The sequence below is a fragment of the Rana temporaria genome, chromosome 13 (assembly GCF_905171775.1).
Source record: "Rana temporaria chromosome 13, aRanTem1.1, whole genome shotgun sequence".
NCBI lineage: Eukaryota > Metazoa > Chordata > Amphibia > Anura > Ranidae > Rana > Rana temporaria.
The window spans coordinates 26,174,021-26,197,686 of NC_053501.1; the positions used below are offsets into that span (position 1 = coordinate 26,174,021).

A 23,666-nucleotide genomic window follows, 5' to 3' on the forward strand; every position below is an offset into this window, starting at 1 on the left:
CAGTCTTAGTCCGTAGGGAAGAGAAGAAGTCCACAGTAGCCTGGCACTACACCCATGATCCAATGATCGCAGTCGTAATGCACTTTATGTGATTTATTTTTTTATTTCAAAAGGTGGACATAGCCTTTAAACCCAGAAAAATATGTGTTTGTCTCTCTATACTATAGCATGCTGACAAATGACCCAACTTACACAGAGGAAAATAGTGAAGTCACTGCTGCATCATCAGGGCCAATTCACACAGTGTGCAGTGACAGGCGTTTTGCTGCATGGTAAAATGTCTGTCACAATTGTTTCCTATGTGTCCCATGCACACTGCAATACAGCTCGTCGCTGTGCTGAGATAAACTGCATTTTATCACATTGCACCAGCCTGACATGTTAGTGAATGAAGTGTACGTTTTGTACACTTCAAATAAAGCTCTTACAAAACCAAAAAATAAAGGGGGGGGGGTGCGCTGAATTGCGCACCACACTGCCCCCTAGCACAGCCGGCAATGCACAGCTGTCGCAGCAGTAAATCGCTGTGGCAGCTTTCCTACTAGTGTGAATTTGCTTTCTGATCAGACTTTCTTTCTTGCTCCAGACTTGCAGGAGGCAGAGCTGCCTATGTAATGAGTAAATATGTCCGCCCCTTATGTACTCACAATAAAACATTGGCGACAATAGCGTTGACATCAAACAGGGTGTCTGTGGGGAATTCCCTTAGTAGTTTTGTCCCCCTAAAAAAAAAAAAAATAGTAATCAAGTTAGACCATATTATTCTGGGCATATTTATAAAGCAGTGAAGGTGGTTTTCACCAAATATGCTGTAAAAAGCATCAGGAAGATTCACCTGCAGTGAAAGTTTAGTAATCCCAAATTAACCGTTACATAAATATTCCCCATAATGTATTAGGAGTAGAATAAAAGTGTGTGCAGCCAACAAGGTTTCACCTGCCATGTTGCTAGTGGAGGTTAGAATATTAAACTGTGTATTGGTTGCTATAAGTGATGCAGTTTTCACCTTGGGTGCTACTTAGTCCTTTAATGACCTTAGAAGCATCAGTATGTCTCAGTTATTGTGACAATAACTCTGGGGCCCAGATTCTCAAAGGGCTTACGCCGGCGCAACGCAATGTACGCCGTCGTAAGTCCTAATCTGGGCCGTCGTATCTGTGCGACTGATTCTTAGAATCAGTTACGCATAGATATCCATTAGATCCGACAGGCGTAAGGCTCTTACGCTGTCGGATCTTAAATGCAATTTTTTTTTTGCCGCTAGGTGTCGCCTCCGTCGCTTTCCCAGTCGAGTATGCAAATTAGCAAAATACGCAAATTCCCGAACGTACGCGCGGTCGACGCAGTGAAGTTACGACGTTTATGTTAGATTTGCGTGGCGTAAAGTTGCCCCTGCTATATGAGGTATTAAGTATGGCCGTCGTCCCCACGTCGAAATTTTAAAATTTACGTCGTTTGCGTAAGTTGTCTGTGAATGGGGCTGGACGCCATTTACGTTCACGTCGAAACCAATGACGTCCTTGCGACGTCATTTGGAGCAATGCACCCTGGGATATTTTCCGGATGGCGCATGCGCAGTAAGTTCGGCGCGGGAACGCGCTTAATTTAAATGCTCCACGCCCCCTACCCGGCTAATTTGAATTAGGCGGGCTTGCGCCGGGTGATTTACGCTACGCCGCCGCAACTTTACAGGCAAGTTCTTTGTGAATAAAGCACTTGCCTGTAAAACTTGCGGCGGCGTAACGTAAATAAGATACGTTACGCCCGCACAGTTTTACGCCCATCTACGAGAATCTGGGCCTATGACTACTTTGCCTTTTTTTTTTATTATTTGTGTTTCTATTTTTGTCAAATTGTCTAAAGGCTTAAACTAATATTAAAGTCTTTTTTTGTTTACAAATAACAAACACATTATACTTACCTGCTCTGTGTAATGGTTTTGCACAGAGCAGCCCAGATCCTCCTCTTCTCGGGTCCCTCGTCGGTACTCCAGGCCTATCCCTCCCGCCAAATGTTTCCACATCAAGCAGCTTGCTATGGGAGCACCCGAGCCGAGCAGATGCTCTGTGTATCCATTTAGACATGGAGCCGCGGCTTGGCCCCGTCCACTCTCTCTCTCCTAATTGGCTCTCTGACTTCGACAGCAGTGGGAGTCAATGGCACCTGCTGCTGTATCAGCCAATGAGGAGGGCGAGTCTCAGACAGCTAAAACTCTCCTGCAACATCGCTGGATTGAGATGGGGCTCAGGTAAGTATTAGGGGGGCTGCTGCACACAGAAGGTTTTCCCCTAATGAATTAATGCATTAAGATAAAAAAAAAAACTTCTGCCTTTAGAACCACTTTAAGGGATTTTTACCCGAATGTAGTTTCTGCATTAAATCAAAAAGCCCTCTGAAATCAGGATCCCACCTAGCTCCCCCTAAATACTTGCTTGAGCCTGATCTCAGTCCAGTGCTGTTCCCAAGAGCAGTGGCTCTCTCCGCCTTGTCTCTCCTCACAGGCCAGAGAGGCAGCAGTGGGATCCACATCAAATCCTGTGATGAGGGAGCAAGGCCAAGTCAAGACTGTCTGTATCTAAGGATGCAGGCAGTGCGGCTCAGGATCGAATCTGCATAGGTGACTCCATAGCAAGCAGCTTACTATGGAGGCATTCATCCAAGAGGAGGAACCAGGAGCACTGGCAGGGGACCCCAGAAGAGGTCGGGGCTGTTCTGTGCAAAACCACTGTACAAAGGAGGTAAGTAGACATGTTTATTATAAAAAAAATTAAGGTTTAGAATCGGCAATTACAGCTACAATTTAGACTAATGACAAAGTTTATCCCTTTTGTCCCACTCCTTTTGACCTTACCTAACTTATCCCTTCACCTCCACAGATGTACAGATTACCGCAATCCAGTGACAGAAGTTTTTTTGTTTGTTTACATGCAGCGGGGAAAGATTTCAGTGTCATGGTAATGCCTGCGCATTACATCCCCACAGGTTTAGAACCAGAAACTGGAGCAGTCCCGTCCCGTAGACGTCTATGGGACTTGCAGGTGCGGCCAGGAAGTGAAGACTTACATCACAGGATGTTAACAAACAGTCAGATAGAGATAAGTATGTATCTCTGGAGGGGAAGGGTGGGTTAGGCTCCTTTCACACTGGTGCCCTTTTTCCACAGCGACAAAAAGCACACTAAAATATTCCCTATTAAATCCTATGCAACTGTTCATACTGCAAGTGTGCTGCACTTTGAAAAGTCTGCTTCAAAAGCACACCAAAAAGCCACCTTCCGCTTTAAGTCAATGGGAGCGCATCAAAAGGCATCAGTGTGAAAAAGTCCTTAGGTTAGGGGGGGGGAGGGGAAAGGATAAGTGCACTTTTAGGTAGATTCTGAGAGATTGCGGCGGCGTAGCTTAGCGTGGCGGCGTAGCTTAGCGTGTTTAGGCTACGCCGCCGTAAGTTAGCGAGGCAAGTACTTGATTCTCAAAGTACTTACCTGCTAAGTTACGACGGCGTAGCCTAAAGAGGGCGGGAGTAAGGGCGCCTAATTCAAATTTGTCTAAGGGGGAGTCTTTTATGTTAATGGGGCTTGACCTGACGCTTTTGGCGTTTTTCTTAAACAGCGCATGCGCCGGGCGCCTACATTTCCCAGTGTGCATTGCGGCTAAGTACGCCGCACTGGCCTATTGATTTCGACGTGGACGTAAACGACGTAAATCCCTATTCACGGACGACTTACGCAAATGACGTAAAAATTTCGAATTTCGACGCGGGAACGGCGGCCATACTTTAACATTGGCTACGCCACCTAGGGCCCAGCTTTAACTTTAGGCGGCCTATCTCTTACGTAAACGGCGTAAATGTACTGCGGCGGCCGGGCGTACGTTCGTGAATAGGCGTATCTAGTGATTTGCATATTCTACGCCGACCACAATGGAAGCGCCACCTAGCGGCCAGCAGAAATATTGCAACCTAAGATAGGACGGCGCAAGCCGTCGTATCTTAGAGATGTTTAAGCGTATCTCTGTTTGAGAATACACTTAAACATAGGTCGGCGCAGATTCTGAGTTAGGTCGGCGTATCTACTGATACGCCGGCCTAACTCTCTCTGAATCTACCTATTTGTTTTAAAGTGCACTTATCCTTTAAGATTTCTACAATGTATTTTGTCCAGTGACGCCTCCAGCCTGCATGCAATGCCTGTTATCGCTAACATAAGGATCACATGATTGGAAGACACTCTGATTGGTTGAGGGGGACCCTAAGCTGTCAGTGATAACCTGGATTGAAAGTAATTGTTTACCTGAAGAAGTAAGCATTTCCTTCTGAACAGAACTTGATGGTGTCTTCTTTCACACAATTAACCTGACCGGTAAAACGGAAACATAAAACCAGATCATCTGAATTATCACAGTGAAAATACAGATAATAAAAACAAACAGTAGCTTGCAATTTCCAGCACTGTGCACCGCCTTGAACCTGGGTGCCACACACTTCATTGATAAATTCAAAGCTAAAGCTGACATCCAGGCACATATAAAAAAACACAGATTACTGCAGCTCATAAATTATTAATACACTAATAGAGCGGTGTAAGTAAAAAAAGGAGAAAAAAACAACGCTAGTGATTTAAACAAATATTAGCTGCTGAACACTTATACCTATGATACCAGGTACATCAAATATAATAAAACAAAAGCGCAGCGCATACATTATGCTATAACCATAAAGAAGTGATAATCCTTATGCAACATACTAAACGGGGAAATATCAATAAAAAAATAAATACACTGTGCCCCCGATGTCATCTCTGAAGAAACGTGTAGGGCGGAGCCACGTACACATGCTACCGTGCATATGCGGCTGAACGTCGGACATTTTGGTTACTGCAGGAGGACTGGTCTTCGTTTCTTCCATTTTTTACATGCTTTCTTACAAGTTTTAACCATGCAAGTGCAATACTTTACAATAAATTAAGATGTTTTACAATATTAGACTATGTTGAGCTCTAAAGCCTCTCACACACGACAGGTTAACCAGAGGACAACGATCTGAAGGACCGTTGTCTTAGGTTAATCGATGAAGCTGACTGATGGTTTGTCACGCCTACACACCATAGGTTAAATAACCGATCGTGTCAGAACGCGGTGACGTAAAACACAACGACGTGCTGAAAAAAACGAAGTTCAATGCTTCCAAGCATGCGTCGACTTGATTCTGAGCATGCGTGGATTTTTAACCGATGGTTGTGCCTACTAACGATCGGTTTTGACCTATCGGTTACCAATCCATAGGTTAATTTTAAAGCAAGTTGTCTTTTTTTTAACCTAAGGTTAAATAACCTATGGGGCCCACACACGATCGGTTTTGACCGATGAAAATGGTCCTTCAGACCGTTGTCCTCTGGTTAACCTATCGTGTGTACGAGGCCTTACTTTATACATGCCACTGTCTGCTGAGAGCGAGTTAGAACTCATTTGATTGCTGGACACATCCCTACTTTACCTGTGTTGATGGTTGTTCTTATATAGAGCGAGCTCTGACCACCCTGAATAAGGGGGTCACTGGCATTCTGGTAAGCCTCTGGTGTGGATCTTTCTTCGGGTGTCACCCTGGCTATTCCTGGATTCCTTTCCAAGCACACATGAAGCCATTGTTTGAGACTATTTTTTTTTCTTATACTCACCTTGAGGTGAACAAATTAATACATTTCACAGTGTATTTTTTTGGACATTTTTTTTCCAATTGATATTTTCCCTGTTTAGTATGTTGCATAACGATTAGCACTTCTTTGTGGTTATAGCATAATATATGCGCTGCTTTTTTGTTTTATTATATAGCAGTATAAGTGCCTGAAATAAACTTGGTATCAGCCTCTTGTAGTCTCTGAAGAGTACAGGGAGAGGTGGAAGCATAGAAACATAAACGTAAATTGTCTCTAAACAACAACCTGACAAAATTGCCTTTAGTCTGAAATCCTCCTGGAAGTTTACAGTGCACCCCATTACATGTGACTGCTGTGCTGTTCACTGTTCTCCTTGCTGGAGGGGAAGTTGTACCTGAGATCCTGTAGTGCAATAATGTACCTGCTTCTGCTTCATTCATTCTGGTGATCTGAGCTTCCTCCATCTCTCTTGCTACTTTATGAATATTCCACCTCCAGCCATCCTACCACCATGGAAAGGAGGAGGATGTAGCTCTTACACGAGGAAGCAAAGCTCTGCCTCTACCAAGATGGCTGCTTCCACACAGAAATACAGTGCAGAACAAGCCATGTTAGGTCAGTAATGGGGAATAGATCAGTAGCAGGGAGATACTAGTAACTGGTTCTTTTGCCCTCTGCCTGCCTTTTTGGGCAAATCTTCCACAGTACAGGACTTCTTTGAATATTTGTAGCGTCTGTCAACATAAAGGTTTTCTGATGTGTACCTTTTACCCCCTTTTGGTAGAACAAAAAAAAGGTCTAAATTGTTGGCAATATTTTGCATGTTTTGTTAAAGACTTTACCTTGGCAACATAAATCCCATAGTCCTTCAGAACCCCAGCAGATTTTTGTAATTCCTCCAGAAAAATGACATTGTTGGCAAACTCTGAAATGAAATGCACAAATACTTAAAGGAAAACTCCCCTCGTGGCAGCTGAATTAAGAATAAACCATATCCCAAGTGTAGCTGCTGAAATGTAACTCTTTGGGGGTTATTTACGAACGGCAAATCCACTTTGCACTACAAGTACACTGAAAGTGCACTTAGAAGTGCAGTCGCTGTAGATCTGAGGGGGACATGCAAGGAAAATAAAAAACAGCATTTTAGCTTGCACACGATTGAATGATATAGTCAGCAGAGCTTCCCCTCATTTCAGATCTACCCCTCAGATTTACAGCGACCGCACTTCCAAGTGCACTTTGAGGTGCACTTGCAGTGCACTTGTAGTGCAAAGTGGATTTGCCTTTCGTAAGCAACCCCCTTTATGTTGTAAAACACTTACTACTGATAGTGGCCACATCAACGTGTGGGAAAAACCCCAAAGGAAACCAGGGGCACTGTGTGGTCACTGTAATTCCTCAGCATGGTGTAGATGTAAAAAGCGGTAAATGACAGGAGGAGGAGCTGGTATAGTTCCCACTCATTACTAATGATCTTAGAGTAGACCTAGCACCAGATACATTTTTCATGTTAAGTGCAGGCTAAGTAACGTGTAAGGATCATTCGCACCATTTTGTATTTCTTTTTACAGAGTAACATTGTGTTCCATTACATAAAAATGCAGCTTGCAGTACTTATTCAGTTCACCCAAATGCAATGGAAACCAATGTAAAGCAAGGTGCTAGCACATATATATATAATATATAGATATATATCTATATATTATAGATGTTTCGGTAAGCGTGCATTTTGTACACATTGTGGTGGAGCACCTTTTATAAGGAGCACAGTGATTGGAGTTTTTTCCCTGCAAAGATTAAGGAATATATATATTTTTTCTGGACTGTGATATTATTTAAAAGTTTTTTTTCACTATTTTGGATTTTTAAGCTTATCTGGATTATTATTCACTCTCTGATTATACGTAATTACTATATATGTGCTAGCTAATTGCTTTTCATTGGTTTCCTTTTTTAGAGGTGGTTTATTCACTTAAAGTGGAGGTTCACCCAAAAAACAAGTATATAACATTAGATTCTGTATACCTCAAACATGTACAGTATGCTGTTTGTTTGTTTGTTTTTGGGGGGTGTACATACGGTATTATCGCTATTTTTCACCTGGCTTCCGGGTACTAGCTCCCGCGGGAGTAGGCGTTCCTATGCAGTGGCGCAATGTCGTCTGGGACTTCGCCCAAATGATTGATGTGCCTGACAAAAACTTCCCCCCGGCGGATAAGGCGCATCACGAGTTTCCGAAACTAGCCGACCTGCGAGTCAGCTCTATACGGCGCTATACGGCGCCTGCGCACCGACTAGGAGCCGATGGAAAAAGTCAGATGGGGATACACACGCTCGGAATATCCGATGAAAAGCTCCCATCTTTTTCCTTACTCCGACCGTGTGTACGCAGCATAAGGGTCATTCTACCACTGACCACCAATGTAAGAGGGTCCGTTGAGCACTGACCACCAATGTAAATAGGTCCTTCTTCCACTGACCAACAATGTAGGAGGATCCTTCTCCCACTGACCACTAATATAAGAGGGGCCTTCTCCTACTAATCATCTATGTAAGATGGCCTTTCTTCCACTGACCACCAATGTAAGAGGGTCCTTCTCCTACTGGCTGTCAATGTAAGGGGGGCTTCTCCCACTGACCTACAATGTAAGAGGGTCATTTTCTCACTGACCACCAATGTAAGAGGGCCCTTCTTCTATTGACTAACAATGTTATTATTATACAGGATTTATAGAGAACCAAAAGCTTGTGCAGTGCTTTACAGCATGAGGGCAGGTAGTACAATCACAATACATTGCAATACAGAAGGAATCAGAGGGCCTTGCAGGGTGGGGGGTCAAGTGATGCAAAAGGTGAGAACTACGGGAGAAGAGCTGATGGAGAAAATAAAAGTACAGTTGTTAGGTGGGGCAGGATAGGCTTCTCTGAAGAGACATTTTTTTCAGGGATCGCCTAATGCAAGATGATCCTTCTACTGATCACTGAGCCCCCATTCACACCTAGGTGTTTTTACGCCTGTAGTGCTACGCCGCTGCCGCCAGAGGGACGAAAACACATGTCCCTCTATGGAGATGGTTCACATCTCCACGCTGAACGCCGGACGCCTGCCGCCTGAAAAAAGGTCCCGGACCTTTTTTTCAGGCGGCTTTCGGCGTTCGGCTAGGAGATGGGAAGCATCTCCATAGAGGGGGTCAATCTGGGGCACATCTAGGCGGACAATACCGGCCGCTATTTGTACCGCGATTTGCGGCGACAAAACGCCGTGAATTTGTCTGCCTAGGTGTGAATGGAGCCTGAAGGTTGAGAAGGGCTGTGCTAAAGAATGCTAGCGCTTGCACTATGTCAGCAGCTGAAGCACTGCCTGCTTTCTTCAATTTCTTACCAGTGTTGCTGAAATACAACAGTGAATTCTTTCCAGGTGCCAGGTTGGAGGCATAAGAGCCCGGGCTTAATTCAGGTAACACTGCCTTTGCTGCAGTCAGAAAAACTATATTCACTGACAGGAGCAGCAGGAAAAGTCCAGGAACACCGGGCATCTTGATGAACCTAGGAAACAAGGAAAAAAACGTTATAAAAATCTATTTCAATAATAAAAATGAAATGAAAGTACAAGAATATACCTTTTTATTATCAAACAATACAAAGGTGCCCAAACTACTATACTGTAACACATTGGGGGTTATTTACTAAAGGAAAGGCCACTTTGCACTACAAGTGCAAACTACAAGTGCAAACTACAAGTGCACTCGGAAGTGCAGTCGCTGTAGATGTGAGGGGGGCGTGCAAGGAAAATAAAAAACAGCATTTTAGCTTGCACGTGATTGGATGATAAAATCAGCAGAGCTTCCCCTCATTTCAGATCTACCCCTCAGATTTACAGCGACTGAACTTCCAAGTGCACTTTCAGTGCAATTTCAAGTGCACTTTACACTTATTGGGCCAGATTCACGTAGCGCAGCGGATCTATAGATCCGCTCGATCTACGTGAATTAAGATCCGCTCCCGCAAGTTTAGGAGGCAAGTGGGTAATTCACAAACCACTTACCTCTAAACTTGCGACGGCGGATCCTAACTCCCCCGGCGGAATTCAAATTCCGCGGCTAGGGGAGTGTACTATTTAAATCAGGCGTGTTCCCGCGCCGATTTAAATGCGCAGGCGCCGTCCGCGAAATTTCCCGGCGTCGTTTACATAAGCATCTAAACCACTGACGCCGCTAGGACGTCAGTGGTTTAGACGCTTACGTAAACGACGTCCGTCCGTATTCGAGAACGACTTACGCAAACGACGTTAAAAAATTCAAATTCGACGCGGGAACGCCGGCTATACTTAACATTGGCTGCGCCTGATAAAAGAAGGGGTAAGTATACGACGGGAATGCCGCTACGGAAACGTCGTAAGAAGACTGCGTCGGGTCCGCGTACGTTCGTGAATTTGCGTATCTCGCTGATTTACATATTATTTATCGTAAATCAGCGGGAACGCCCCCGGCGCCATTTTTAAATTTAAAAATAGATCCGACAGTGTAACACAGTGTGACACTGTCAGATCTTAGCCCTATCTATGCATATCTGATTCTATGAATCAGGCGCATAGATAGGACCAGTGTAAGTCAGAGATACGATGGTGTATCTGTAGATACACCGTCGTATCTCTTTGTGAATCTGGCCCGTAGTTTGCACTTGTAGTGCAAAGTGGATTTGCCCCATTGGCTGTTAAAGTGTGTATATATTGTGACAGGAAGTCAGGTAAATCTGGGGGTGTTGTCACAGACGGGAGATACATTTCTGCCTTGTTTAGAAAATTCACCAATTACTATCGGGTGTCGGCTGCAGAGGTAGCCAGAAAGGTTTAAGGATGTTGGATAGCTTCAGCTGTTCAGAATGAGAAAATTAAGGCCTCTATAAGTTGTCCAGAGGATTACTACTGAATGCTGCATCCTGAGGCTTGTTGAGTTAAGGAGAGCAGTGAGCTGAGGAAGACTTCTGAAGGTGAAGTGGTAGTTGATATTTTTGCTGTGTGATAAGAAAATCTAAAAAACTATTGTTTTCTGCTGGAAGATCAGCAGTGTCCGCGCAGCAGTACGCTGTGCCAGACTCCATAGGTAGGTTCCTGTGTTGTGTGAAGGTAGACGGCCCAAGTGGCCAGGGTTTATTTTATGTTTTGTTTATGCTGTTTGGATGCTTGCACTTGTTTCCAGCAATATGGAAGAATAAACCATAACCCTTGTTTTTTCAACCACCCACGGCTGCCTCTCTGTATAATTCAGTGTGTAGTGAACCCACTCAGGAGGTCACACACCCCGCTACCGAACTAACCCCTTACAATACCCTAACAATTACAGTGTATTCTCGGTTATTCCCTCATTGGATTTAAAAAATGATTTCTAATCTCCTCCTAATAATCTGAGCAATCTTTCAGTTTATAAACTTACTTTGTGAAGATCCCCTACACATTTACTTCCTTGAATTCTGTGACATGTAGACACTGTGGTCTGTAAGTAGGCACTGCTGTGTCACACATTTCAAAGAGCCTGCCTTCTGAACTACAGGGGTGATGAAAGGAGGCGAACCCAGTACAGGAACCACTGCTTCGAGGCAGTAAGGTACCATGGAATTAGGGCTGCCACCTTTTCTTCAAGTCAAACCCGAACACTTTAGCAGCTCACAGCTATTTTTTTTATAGTATAGTATAAAGTACAAATATATTTTGCTATTAAATAACATTTCTAATTAGGGTTGTCCCGATACCGATACTAGTATCGGTATCGATACCGAGCATTTGTGCGAGTACTTGTACTCGCACAAATGCTCCCGATGCCTGATCCGATACCCGGAAGTCGGAGGACAAGGAGAGGGCGGAGCCAGTGGGGTAGCATGGACGGCGCCAGGTGCATAAATTTAGGGGAACGCCAGGCAGTGTGTGTCACTGCCGGATCCGTCCCCCTAATGTTCCTGTGTCCCTGTGCCCTGTGAATGGTCATGTACGGTGGTGGGGCGGGGCTATCCGTGATCACGGCGAGGCTGGCCAATCCTCAATCATGGCAGGGCGAGGACATGAACAGAAGGGGGAGATAGAGAGTAGCAGGATGAACCAGATTTTTTTGCATAATACAGAAAACAACTCTCATAGTGACTGAGTGATTTTGAGCAGCATGAAATACACCATTTATTGAATTTTTTATGATATGAGTTTATTGAAACTTTAAGTATACCATTAAAAGTCTTTAGTTATATATGTCAATCCACTTCCTCTGGGCCCAGGTCATCCTGGACCTGCCCTCGGCCTGTGACTGGATATTGAATAGAGAAACAGCGCTCATCTCTCTGTCACTCTGCTCTCCTCCTATCAGCTTCTTGCAAGTATATGAACTGATTGGCTACTTCCTCTGCTTCTTCCTCTCACACTCCAGCCCTGTTGTACAGGTCAACAGATACCAGGTCACCTTCAAATACTTACACTTCTTGGCCCAGATTCACAAAGCAATTACGCCGACGTATAACAAGATACGCCTACGTAAGTGCAACTGTGCGCCGTCGTATCTGTGCGCTGAACCCACAAACTAAGATGCGCCTAAAAACAGGCTTCATCCCGCCGACGTAACTTGCGCACATTTAGGCTGGACGCATTGTGGCGCTCCCATTGATTAGCCATTCAAATATGCAAATGAGTGAAATACGGCGATTCACGAACATACGTGCGCCCGACGCAGTGCGCGTAAGTTGTACGGCTGGCGTAGTTATTCCCCATAAAAGAGGTGTAACTCAGCAGCAGACATGCAAAGGTCTGCACCAGGGAACACAAGCCGGCGTATTTTACGTTGGACGTGTCTGGCTGGGCGTAGGTTACGTTCACGCCGTACGCAGTGATCCGGCGTAGTTTAGGCAGTTGTTCCGACGTGGTTGTGAGCATGCGCAGGGGGATGCGTCCACGTCTCGGCGCATGCACAGTTCGTGATAGGTATCTGTCTGGCGCTCGACCCATCATTTGCATGGGGTCACGCCTCATTTGCATGGCTCACTCCCACTATCACTTACGCCGGCGTACGCCTTCGAAACCCAGCGCAGCGTTGGGAGCACTGGCTTGGTGAATTCCATGCTTGTCTCTCTGCGCTGCGTTGGCGTAGCGTACATTGTTTGCGCTACGGCGGAGTAATGTGCGCCCGCTCTCTGTGAATCTGGGCCATAGTGTTTAAAAAAAGATATATACAATTAATGATGTACTAATAAATGCAGAGCTGCAGTTAGTGTCTTTTATACAGTATCTGCCCCTAAATAAAGTCCCTGCAAAACAAGTCATTATACTTCCCTCTCCAGTGGCCCATGTCTCCTATCTTCGCTCCAATGAAGCACTACAACCTCCGTCAGACTCTTCAGCATTCAAAAGCACTGTATATCATACATCATTTTTTTTTTTTTTTATTAAAATATTTTCAGCTTTTGCCAAATCGGTACTTTCCTAGCTGACAGATGTAAACCCAAAACTGAATCACATTTAGTTCCCTAAAGCCCTGCATATCAAAAACAATTTCCTTTTTTTATATTTTTTAATTATTTGCCAGTAAAACAATTTGCATGTGTATTAAAGAATGACTTTTAGTGGAGTTGTCCTTTAACGCTTTCACTGCTGACAATGTAAGGCTTACATCGGCAGAATCAGAGGCTTTTGCTACAGCAGCCGGGAATCCATGTAAATATTACAAGCTGACTGTTGGCTAACAGATGAAATACAGCCGATGGATCGCTTCCACCAAAATCAGGAACATGCCAAGTTCCCAGAGCTCCTCTTAACAATCACGAGCCTGGGACCGGCATGACTGGTGTTGCTGGGTAAAGGGTGGGGATGGAGGGGGGGGGGGGACCAGCGAACATTTGCTTGCTGATTTCTGTTAGAAAGAACCTGGCAGTGACGTGTGTTATGTCAGTTATAGTTTCAACTGTCATTTTCGCCGGGCACTGTGTCCAGAGGAAAGGCTAATGGAGCATGACCTGTGTGTCCATTATATTCAGTGGGAAGCAGGGGAAACATTAAAGAGAACCCGTAACACAAAACATGTGATAGCAATCAAAGTTAGAGTATATGTGAACCGTCACCTTGTAAAACAATCCATTTAGTTCAAAATATAAATGAAAGGTAAAACATTTGTGTATATATAAATATATATATAAAATAAATAAAAATTATAAATACCTCTGTTCTCTGCTTTATAAGGAGCACTAGGGGTGGTAAAAGAGCAGTACATTGATCTTGATCTTAAGCCCACCCCTTAAAAATTTAAAAATGAATTACTGTATTTATTGGCGTATAACACTCACTTTTTTACCCTGAAAATAGAGGGTAAACTGTGCAGGGGGCTGTGGAAAGTTTTTTTCCTGAAACTTCCCTCTTAAAGCGGGAGTTCACCCATTTATTAAATTTTTTTTTTTCCCTTAGATTCCTGCTCGTTCGCTCTAGGGGAATCGGCTATTTGTATTAAAATATGACCTGTACTTACCCGTTTTCGAGATGCATCTTCTTCCGTCGCTTCCGGGTATGGGTCTTCGGGAGCGGGCGTTCCTTCTTGATTGACAGTCTTCCGAGAGGCTTCCGACGGTCGCATCCATCGCGTCACTCGTAGCCGAAAGAAGCCGAACGTCGGTGCGGCTCTATACTGCGCCTGCGCACCGACGTTCGGCTTCTTTCGGAAAATCGTGACGCGATGGATGCGACCGTCGGAAGCCTCTCGGAAGACTGTCAATCAAGAAGGAACGCCCATTCCCGCAGCCCATACCCGGAAGCGACGGAGAAGATGCAGCTCGTAAACGGTAAGTACAGCTCATATTTTAAAACAAATAGCCGATTCCCCTAGACAAAACGATCAGGAATCTAGGGGGAAAAGTGCCCTCTAAGGGTGAACCCCCGCTTTAAAGTTAGGATGCGTGTTATATGCCTGTGCGTGTTATACACCGATAAATACGGTAAATTAAAATTAAAAAAGTGTGTAGCTGCTGAATTTTAACATTAAGACACTTACCTGTCCTGGAGTCCAGCACCACAGCTGATGTTTCCATCGGCTGGTCGGGTGCTGCCGTCACCATTGCGGGTAAGGGTACCTGGCAGGGGAGGGAGGGGGAAGGTGGAGAAGGAGGGAGCTGCTGACGTAATTGCCGTGGCCAGATCTTCAGGAAGTGGGTACAGGGTACCTGTAAAAATCAGGTATCCGCTCCCCCCCGAAAGGTGCCAAATGTGGCACTGGAGGGGGGGAGGAATCAGATAAGTGGAAGTTCCACTTTTGGGTTGAGCTCCCCTTTAACAGTGAATGGCTGTGCAGGGGCCAGAGGGCGTGCCAGCAGAAGTCTGATTATTGGAAGACAGGCAGGCTGTTCTCCCAGCACAGACAGAAAACTAACCACGTTGGAATTGCTGTACCCTCACGCATAGTGTGGACAGTTTTTAATAGGAAAGCAGAAGGGACTGACAGAAACACCAGGGATTTCACACAAAGGGAAGCAATACAAAGAAAACAGGATAAGTTTTGGTATAGACGGGACATATCAGGAATATCAAATGTTGGGGGTAACATTTCTTTCAGTGAAGAAAAATGCACTGCTCCACACATATGTGTATCACCGGGCTATCGAATTAAAGTAATTCTAAACTAATGACAGTTGGACAGTATTATGTAGTAAAGTTTGTTGCCGTTTCACAGACAATTTTAAGGTTTGACATGTTGGGTATCTATTTACTCAACGCAACCTCATCTTTTACCACAATCCGACAATATATTGCATTTGTGTGCTCTAAAATTAACATCAGAGTATATATTTTTACTGAAAATATGCATTAAATGTTTTGCCAATATTATTTGACATAAAAAAATTGGAACTATTAAGCCCTGTACACACGATCAGTTTGTCCGATGAAAACAGACCGATGGACCGTTTTCATCGGACAAACCGATCGTGTGTGGGCCCCATCGGTTTGATTTCCATTGGTAAAAAAAAATAGAAAATGTTTAAAATTTTTCCTATGGATAAAAAAAACATAGAAAAATCAGATCGTCTGTATGGAACTCCATCGGTCAAAAATCCACGCATGCTCAGAATCAAGTCGACGCATGCTCGGAAGCATTGAACTTCATTTTTTTCAGCATGTCATTGTGTTTTACGTCACCGCGTTTTGGCACGGTCGGATTTTTGACAGATGGTGTGTAGGCACGACTGATGAAAGTCAGCTTCATCGGATATCAGACGAAAAAAATCCATCGGATAGGTTTCCATCAGATATCCGATCGTGTGTATGAGGCTTTACCACTTTCTTCTCCCGGGTCTCTGCTTTCAGAAAATATATAATGTTTTGGGGGTCTAAAACGGTTTGTTTTGAGGCCTGAAAGACGCAATGGACATGCGTGCAAAAAAATAAAAATAAAAAATAATCCCAAAAAAAGGCTTTGGCAGCAAAAGGGTTCCAGCAAATACTTCCCCACTCCTACCCGTCATAATCTGCCTGCAATGCACAGAGAAGCATAAAAAGACCCAGGAGGTTATTTACTAAAGGAAAATCCACTTGAAATTGCACTGGAGGGCTAGATCTGAAATGAGGGGAAGCTCTGCTGATTTTATTATCCAATCATGTGCAAGCTTGCATGTCCCCTTTCATGTCCACTCTTATGTCCACTTTCATGTCCACTTTCATCGCAATTTCAAGTGGATTCAAGTAAATAAACCCCCCCATGTTGATTTACTAAAGGCAAAAGTGCTTAGTAAATTAGATAAATCTTAACTTTGCAAAGAATACTCAATCAATAAAAGTAAAATAAAAAACATAATTTTTGCTTGCACATGATTGGATGATAGAAACCAGCAGAGCTTCCCCTCATTTCGGAACGTCCCCTTTAGATCTAGAGCAAATGCACTTGAAGTGCACAGTATATTTGCCTTTAGTAAATCAACCTCCCTGGATCTGAAAAAAGGTACCATATTTATCGGCGTATACCGCGCGCCAGCGTATAGTGCGCACCCCAAGCTGAGAAGGGAAGTTTAGGGAAAAAACTTACATTTTGGATGTCTTGCCCGGCGTCCATCGGCGGCCTTGTCCGGCGTCCATCTGCGGACTTGCGCGGGGTCCGTCCAGCCTTGTCGGTGTTCGTCTGCTGTCTTGCCCGGCGTCCATCGGCGGCCTTGTCCGGCGTCCGTCTGCGGCCTTGCGCGGGGTCCGTCCAGCCTTGTCGGTGTTCGTCTGCTGTCTTGCCCGGCGTCCATCGGCGGCCTTGTACGGCGTCCATTGGCGGCCTTGCGCGGGGTCCGTCCAGCCTTGTGGGTGTCTGTCTGTGGTGGGGTCCGTTGAGTCTTGTGGGTGTCCGTCTGCGGGGTTGCAGTGTCGTGTGTTTGAATTTGGCGTGCTGTGCAGAGCTGGATTTCCTGCGCACTCGGCTCCTCTCGCGTGGCTGCGGGCGGAGCCGAGTGTGGCCGAGCCTAGCCGAGTGCGTAGTACACTCGGCTCGGCTAATGTCAGAGACAGCGGGATCGGCGTATATCGCGCACCCATGATTTTCCCCTGATTTTAATGGGAAAAAGTGCGCGGTATACGCCGATAAATACGGTATGTAATGAATCTGATTTTTTATTTTATTTACATTTCATTATCAGGTCAATAGTGAAATTGTCCTTCAAATGTGTACTTAGCCATCAGCCTGGAGTTCTGTTTTTATTATTTCCAACAAGAATAGGTATGAAGAGAAAATCCCTTTAATAAACAATATCTGTGATTGGATTGTAATCAAGACCTCTAAGTGAACTTGAAAAACCGTCAGAATTCCTATTGCATTGCATACATTAAGTCAATCCATGTCAACGCAGAATGGCGGCTTTATACTGAAAGAATTCGCCTTTTTTTAAAACAGCATTTTTTTCCTTGCGTAAAACAAGGAGGTCCAGTGTGTGTTTTTGTTCCAGCGTGTTTACTTGCTAATGTCATTTTCATGCTGAGCTGTGTGTCTATAAAAGAGCCGTCCTTCTATCATGGTATAGCACATACTATCTTTGCTCCTGGCAATGTCTATTTTCAGTATATTTTCACTTTAAATGTCCTTTAACCGATTGCCGCCCGCAGCTATACATCTGCAGCATGGCACGGGCAGGCAAAAGGACGTACCTGTACGTTCCCTTTAAGAAGTGGTTGTTGTGGGCCGCGGGCATACCCGCGATCGACTCACGGAGAGATAGAACGGGAGATATTAGTGTAAACACAACATCTCCCCGTTCTGCCTAGTGACACGGTCACTGATCGTGTTCCCTGTCTTCGGGAACACGATCAGTGACGTGTCACAGCAAGCCACGCCCCCTACAGTAAGAATCACTCCCTAGGGAACACTTAACCCCTACAGCGCCACCTAGTGGTTAACCCCTTCCATTTTTATAGCACTGATCGCTGTAAAAATGACAATGGTCCCAAAAATGTGTCAAAAGTGTCCGTCATAATGTCGCAGTCACGATAAAAATCGCAGATCGCCGCCATTACTAGTAAAAAAACAATTATTAATAAAAATGCTATAAAACTATCTCCTATTTTGTAGACGCTATAAATTTTGCGCAAACCAATCAATAAACGCTTATTGCGATTTTTGTTTTTTACCAAAAATATGTAGAAGAATACGTATCGGCCTAAACTGAGGAAAAACATTTTTTTTTTATATTTTTTGGGGGGATATTTATTATCGCAAAAAGTAAAAGATATTAATTTTTTTTCACAATTATCGCTCTATTTTTGTTTATAGCGCAAAAAATAAAAAACGCAGAGGTGATCAAATACCACCAAAAGAAAGCTATATTTGTGGGGAAAAAAGGTCGTCAATTTTGTTTGGGAGCCACGTCGCACGACCGCGCAATTGTCAGTTAGCGACGCAGTGCCGAATCGCAAAACGTGGCCCGGTCATTTAGCAACAAAATGGTCCGGGGCTTAAGTGGTTAAAACTGGACTCCAGTTATGATCTTTTAGTGCATTCCCCTTCACTCATTTTTTTCATGGTTTACGTTCACGTGTGCTTCCACCCTTCCCACAACCCCCCCCCCGTTTACTTGAGGTCTGGCTCCAGCGCTCATACACAATTGGTTTATATTAGACAAATAGGTCCCTTCATACATGTGTCCCTTCTTGGTCACTGTGTGGGGATTGCCTGGCCCTGCCTGCTGTACCCCATTGGCGGATCTGTTTTTAGGTGAGCAGTTATACCCATGTCTTTTCCCTTTGTTTATGTACAATGTTTTTTAATCTATTACTGATATACTGTTCAATCATCTCTAGATCTTCTCCTGACGAAGCGGGTTTACCCGCGAAACTAGTTGAGATACTGCCACAACCCTCATCTCATCGCAATGATGGACCTCCGCTTTGGTGTTGTTTGGTTGTGACTATTTTAATTCTTTAATTGTCTGTTATGTTTATGTTTTGTAGAATAAAAACTTATCTTTTTTTATATCTTTACTCTAATTTGTAATCTCTATACTGGTACCGAGACAGTCCTAACTGGCCCCCTTTTGCTCCCTCTTGGCTCTTTGGTTCAGGGACCTTAGACCCAAGTACCCTATATCTTTAGTGCATACTTATATGTATCTCAAAACTTGGAGCCACTGGGGAAGCAGATGATCACTGTAGTAGTTGGAGCTACTACATTGATAGCTGCAATCTTCTGCACACTGACCACAAGGGGTCACTCATTTGGCACTGCTGCCATTCAAAAGCCTCGTACACATGATCGGATTTTCCGACGGGAATTGTGTGATGACAGGCTATTGTCAGAAAATCTGACCGTCGGTACGCTCCATCGGACAATTGTTGTCGGGTTTTTCCGCTGACAAATGTGGGATGCATGCTTTAAAATTGTCCGCCAACAATTGTTTGTTGTCGGATTTTCCCATTGTGTGTACAGGTCTGTCCCGGGGCACATTCATTCCAGGACAATGCAGTGTCCCGGCCGGAATGAAACTGACACAGCCAACCCCCGAGCCAATCTGATGCCCCCAAAAAAGGCTGCCACAGTGCCACATCACCGCTTTACTCACTGACAGTACTTGTCCTGGCCGGGAATGTCTGGAGGAGCACAATCCCCGCCCCCTGCTTGTGATTGGAGAAATCATCAATCCCGCCTCTTGTGTCCAATCCCTGTGCTGTGATTCGTTACAGCACAAGCTGATTTTTGGGAAGGAGGGGTGGTGTCCCTGAATGGTAGTTTGGAAATGTGGTCACCCTAGTGATGCTGAGTTTTCATGATTGAAAGAACTGAAATCCAATGAATGAAAGGGGTGAATCAGGAACAATCAAAGTCGAGGAGGAAAGAGATAGATGATGCTGGATGTCCTCCAGGCAGGAAATGAGGTGAGCTCTATCTGACTTTCTGCAGCTTCTAATGCACATTGTGAGAAGCTCACAGTATGCAATAAAACCAGAGTAAGCAGTTTCAATACAGAAGAGGAGCCTGTACAACTGAGCAAGACTGAGGCCTGGAGGTCAACTTTAAGTAGACAGGGTGGAGGAAAACCAGGAAACAGACAAGAGCTGAACAAGGGTCAGACGCAGAGTATAAGCCAAGCAAAAACTTTTTAGACATTACCTGATATCTAGTTTCAATGACATTTCCTATTCTTCAATCTGTACTTTAACCTCGGCAAACATGTCATTGTCTGTGAACCTTACCTATTCGTGCGACATCCAAAGGGCTAGACCGCGTACTGCTGACTTCCCAGAACAACCACGTCACAAAAAGCCATTAAAAGGTCTGGAATAAAAAAAAGAAAAGAAAAAAAAAACATATTATGAAAAAACCACACATATTATGAAGCATACTGTAACCAGACATGTGGAGGAAAACGCAAACAAGAATCCACATACAGTATAACTGTTCAGCAATGTATGAAGGAAACCTACCACAACCCTATAGAACTCACACTGAGCAAACTACAGGAAACTAAGTAGAGAGGTTATTTTCAATGACAGGCGTGTGTAAAAAAAGAGAACTAGTAGATATTATTTTTTTAGAACATGTTATACTAACCTGCTCTGTGAAATGGTTTTGCACAGAGCTGACCCAATCCTCCTCTTCTGGGGGTCCTCTGAGTGCCCCAATAGCAAGCTGCATCTTATGGGGGCATGAAGGTAAAAAAATAAACCTCTATGAGCCTTGTAACAAAATGGCCCATGGGACCCAGAGGCTCTTGCAGGGTGTGGGGTACTCCTGTTTCAGCTTCACCGATGACTCTTATGTCGGCGTGACAGAAAGTATTGCAACGATCGCCATTTTATTCTCTAGGGTGTTAGGATAAAAAATATATATAATGTTTGGGGGTTCTAATTAGAGGGAAGAAGATGGCAGTGAAAATAGTGAAAAATTACATTAGAATTGCTGTTTAACTTGTAATGCTTAACTTGTAATACCAACGGCCACCACCAGATGGCGCCAGCTCACATCTGGTGGTAATAACTTGTAATACCAACGGCTCACCACCAGATGGCGCCAGCTCACAAAAAAAAGCCCACCTTCCAAGCCAAGTCGCCAGGACACTATTTCTAGTCGCCATGGCGACCGGGATTTGTCGAGCCCTGGATCAGGAGATGCGCCGTGTCTGGGTGACACAAATGCATCGGGATTGCGCCGCTGTGTGGGCACGCTCACGCCAGGGCCCGCACATGCACCATCCCCCTTCTTCTGAGAAACGTTCCTGAACGTCCACTTAGAAAGAGGAAGCGCCCCACCGCCCGTATATATGTGCAATGGCCCGGGCGGGAAGTAGTTAAGCTTCATACACACGATCGGATTATCCAATGGGAATTGTGTAATGAGAGGCTGTTGGTGGAAAATCCGACCCTTTGTACACTCCATCGGACAATTGTTGTCAGATTTTCCACAGACACATGTGGGATAGCGTGCGTTAAAATGATCCGCCAACAAATGTGTGTTGTCAGATTTTCTGATCGTGTGTACACAAAACTCCAAAGTACAAACACGCATGCTCAGAAGCAATGCTCACCATAACACAACATTCGCAGAAGTTGCCCAAAGGGTGGCTCTAAAGAGCTGAAAAAACACGTTGTTTTGTGTTAGTTGGACGACCATTCTTTGCCGTTTGTATGCAATACAAGGTCACGGCCAACGCCCTTCGGACAAAAGTCCTACCCTTTGTCCGCGGAAAACCCGATCGTGAGCTTTACAGGCGGCGGGAGGGGCCACCCCCCCCCTCCTACCAACCTCCGGTGCTGCCGAACGATGGTCCCCAGGCGGAATTTCGAGCATGCGCACTGGGATTAATTTTAATAAAATACGCCCACATCATCCCCATTTGAATTAGGCGGGCTTACGCCGGACGAGATACGTTACGCCGCCATAACTAAGGGCGCAAGTCCTTTCTGAATACGGAACTTGCGCCCAAAATTACGGCGCCGTAACGTATCGGAGATATGTTACGCCCGCACAAAGATAGAGGCCCGGATTCAGATAGATTTCTCTATCTTTGTGCGGGCGTAACGTATCTCCGATACGTCGCCGTAATTTTGGGCGCAAGTTCCGTATTCAGAAAGGACTTGCGCCCTTAGTTACGGCGGCGTAACGTATCTCGTCCGGCGTAAGCCCGCCTAATTCAAATGGGGATGATGTGGGCGTGTTTTATTAAAATGAATTGTGACCCCGCGTATTTTTTGAGCGGGGCATGCGCCATTCGTGAAAAAATCCCAGTGCGCATGCTCGGAAATTCCGCCGCAAAGCCTCATTGGTTTTGATGTGAACGTAACTTACGCAAAGCCCTATTCGCGAACGACTTACACAAATGACGTAAAATTTTCAAATTTCGACGCGGGAACGACGGCCATGCTTAAAATAGGATACGCCGCATATACCCCTCATATAGCAGGGGTAACTTTACGCCGAAAAAAGCCTAACGCAAACGACGTAAAAAAAATGCGCCGGGCGGACGTTGGTTTCTGAATCGGCGTATCTACCTAATTAGCATATTCATCGCGTAACTATACGGAAGCGCCACCAAGCGGCCAGCGTAAATATGCAGCCTAAGATACGACGGTGTAAGACACTTACACCTGTCGGATCTTAGGGAAATCTATGCGTAACCTGATTCTATGAATCAGCCGCATAGATACGACCGACCGCACTCAGAGATACGACGGCGTATCTCGTTTCTGAATCCGGGCCATAATGTTTGGGGGTTCTGCATAATTTTCTAGCAAAAAAAATTATGTTTTTTCCATGTAGGAGAGAAGTGTCAGAATCGGCCCGGTATGGAAGGGGTTAAGGTGTGACAGAGCAATAAAAACCTGACGGAGGATGTAACCCCCCAGTACTAATGAGAAGGGGGGGGGACATTAATGAGACGCCACTTTTATTGCTGCCTGTGCCCTCATTGGAGGGATTTTCACTCACTTCCTGTCCTGGTGACACCCGGAAATAGAACAGGAAGTGAGGAGAAATCTCTCACAGCCTGCCAGAGGTGCCAACTCTTCCCAATGACATGAAGGCAGGTTGGGGGCGGCTATGAATAGTAAATGATCTTCAGCAAGCTGCCCAAATCCCGAAAGAAAGGGCAGAGAGTCGGCCCGGTGAAGCTGTACCTACCTACCTCACTCAGCATCCCTCCTCCGGCCGGGGTACCACTGATTACAACACTGACAGCAGCCCCGCCCCTCCTTCACCGCAACCGTCCAATCAGCTCTCAGAAGAGACGAGTGACAGACGGCCGACCTATCCAGTCACAGCCATCCTCTTCAGCACCTCGAGCGTTGAAAGGGGCGCTCCGTTGTTGGACCTCCCGCCCCTCCTCCGCCGCCGCCTCCGTCCAATAGGCGCAGAGGAGGGGGCGGCGAACGAGCCGAGACAAAGGAGTGACGGGCGTTTGGGAGGGCCAGTCGCGTTCTCCGCTGTCGCTGGGCGGGGCCGCCGCCGTCCAATGGCGCCGCGGTGCCTTCCACGCGCCGAGGTGGGCGGGCCCCTGCCGGACGGAGCGACGGGGGGAGCGCCCAATGAGGGAGATGGGCGGGACA

At 45.2% G+C, this 23,666-nt stretch overlaps 1 protein-coding gene across 3 annotated transcripts in view; it reads right to left on the bottom strand.

Annotated features, from left to right (window-relative positions):
- The window catches only part of TXNDC16 (thioredoxin domain containing 16), a 108,420-nt gene extending 85,005 nt beyond the window's left edge, over positions 1 to 23,415 (bottom strand). The window contains exons 1-6 of one of the 3 annotated variants that reach the window (XM_040333837.1): positions 23,246 to 23,415; positions 20,319 to 20,400; positions 9,033 to 9,196; positions 6,493 to 6,575; positions 4,289 to 4,350; positions 648 to 722 (exon numbers count right to left, since the gene is read on the bottom strand). In XM_040333837.1, coding sequence (XP_040189771.1) covers positions 648 to 722; positions 4,289 to 4,350; positions 6,493 to 6,575; positions 9,033 to 9,186 — 374 coding nt within the window. In that variant the 5' untranslated portion in view covers positions 9,187 to 9,196; positions 20,319 to 20,400; positions 23,246 to 23,415. The other 2 variants (XM_040333836.1, XM_040333835.1) reach the window with 2 other exon arrangements.
- Between the last annotated feature and the right edge of the window lie 251 nt (positions 23,416 to 23,666).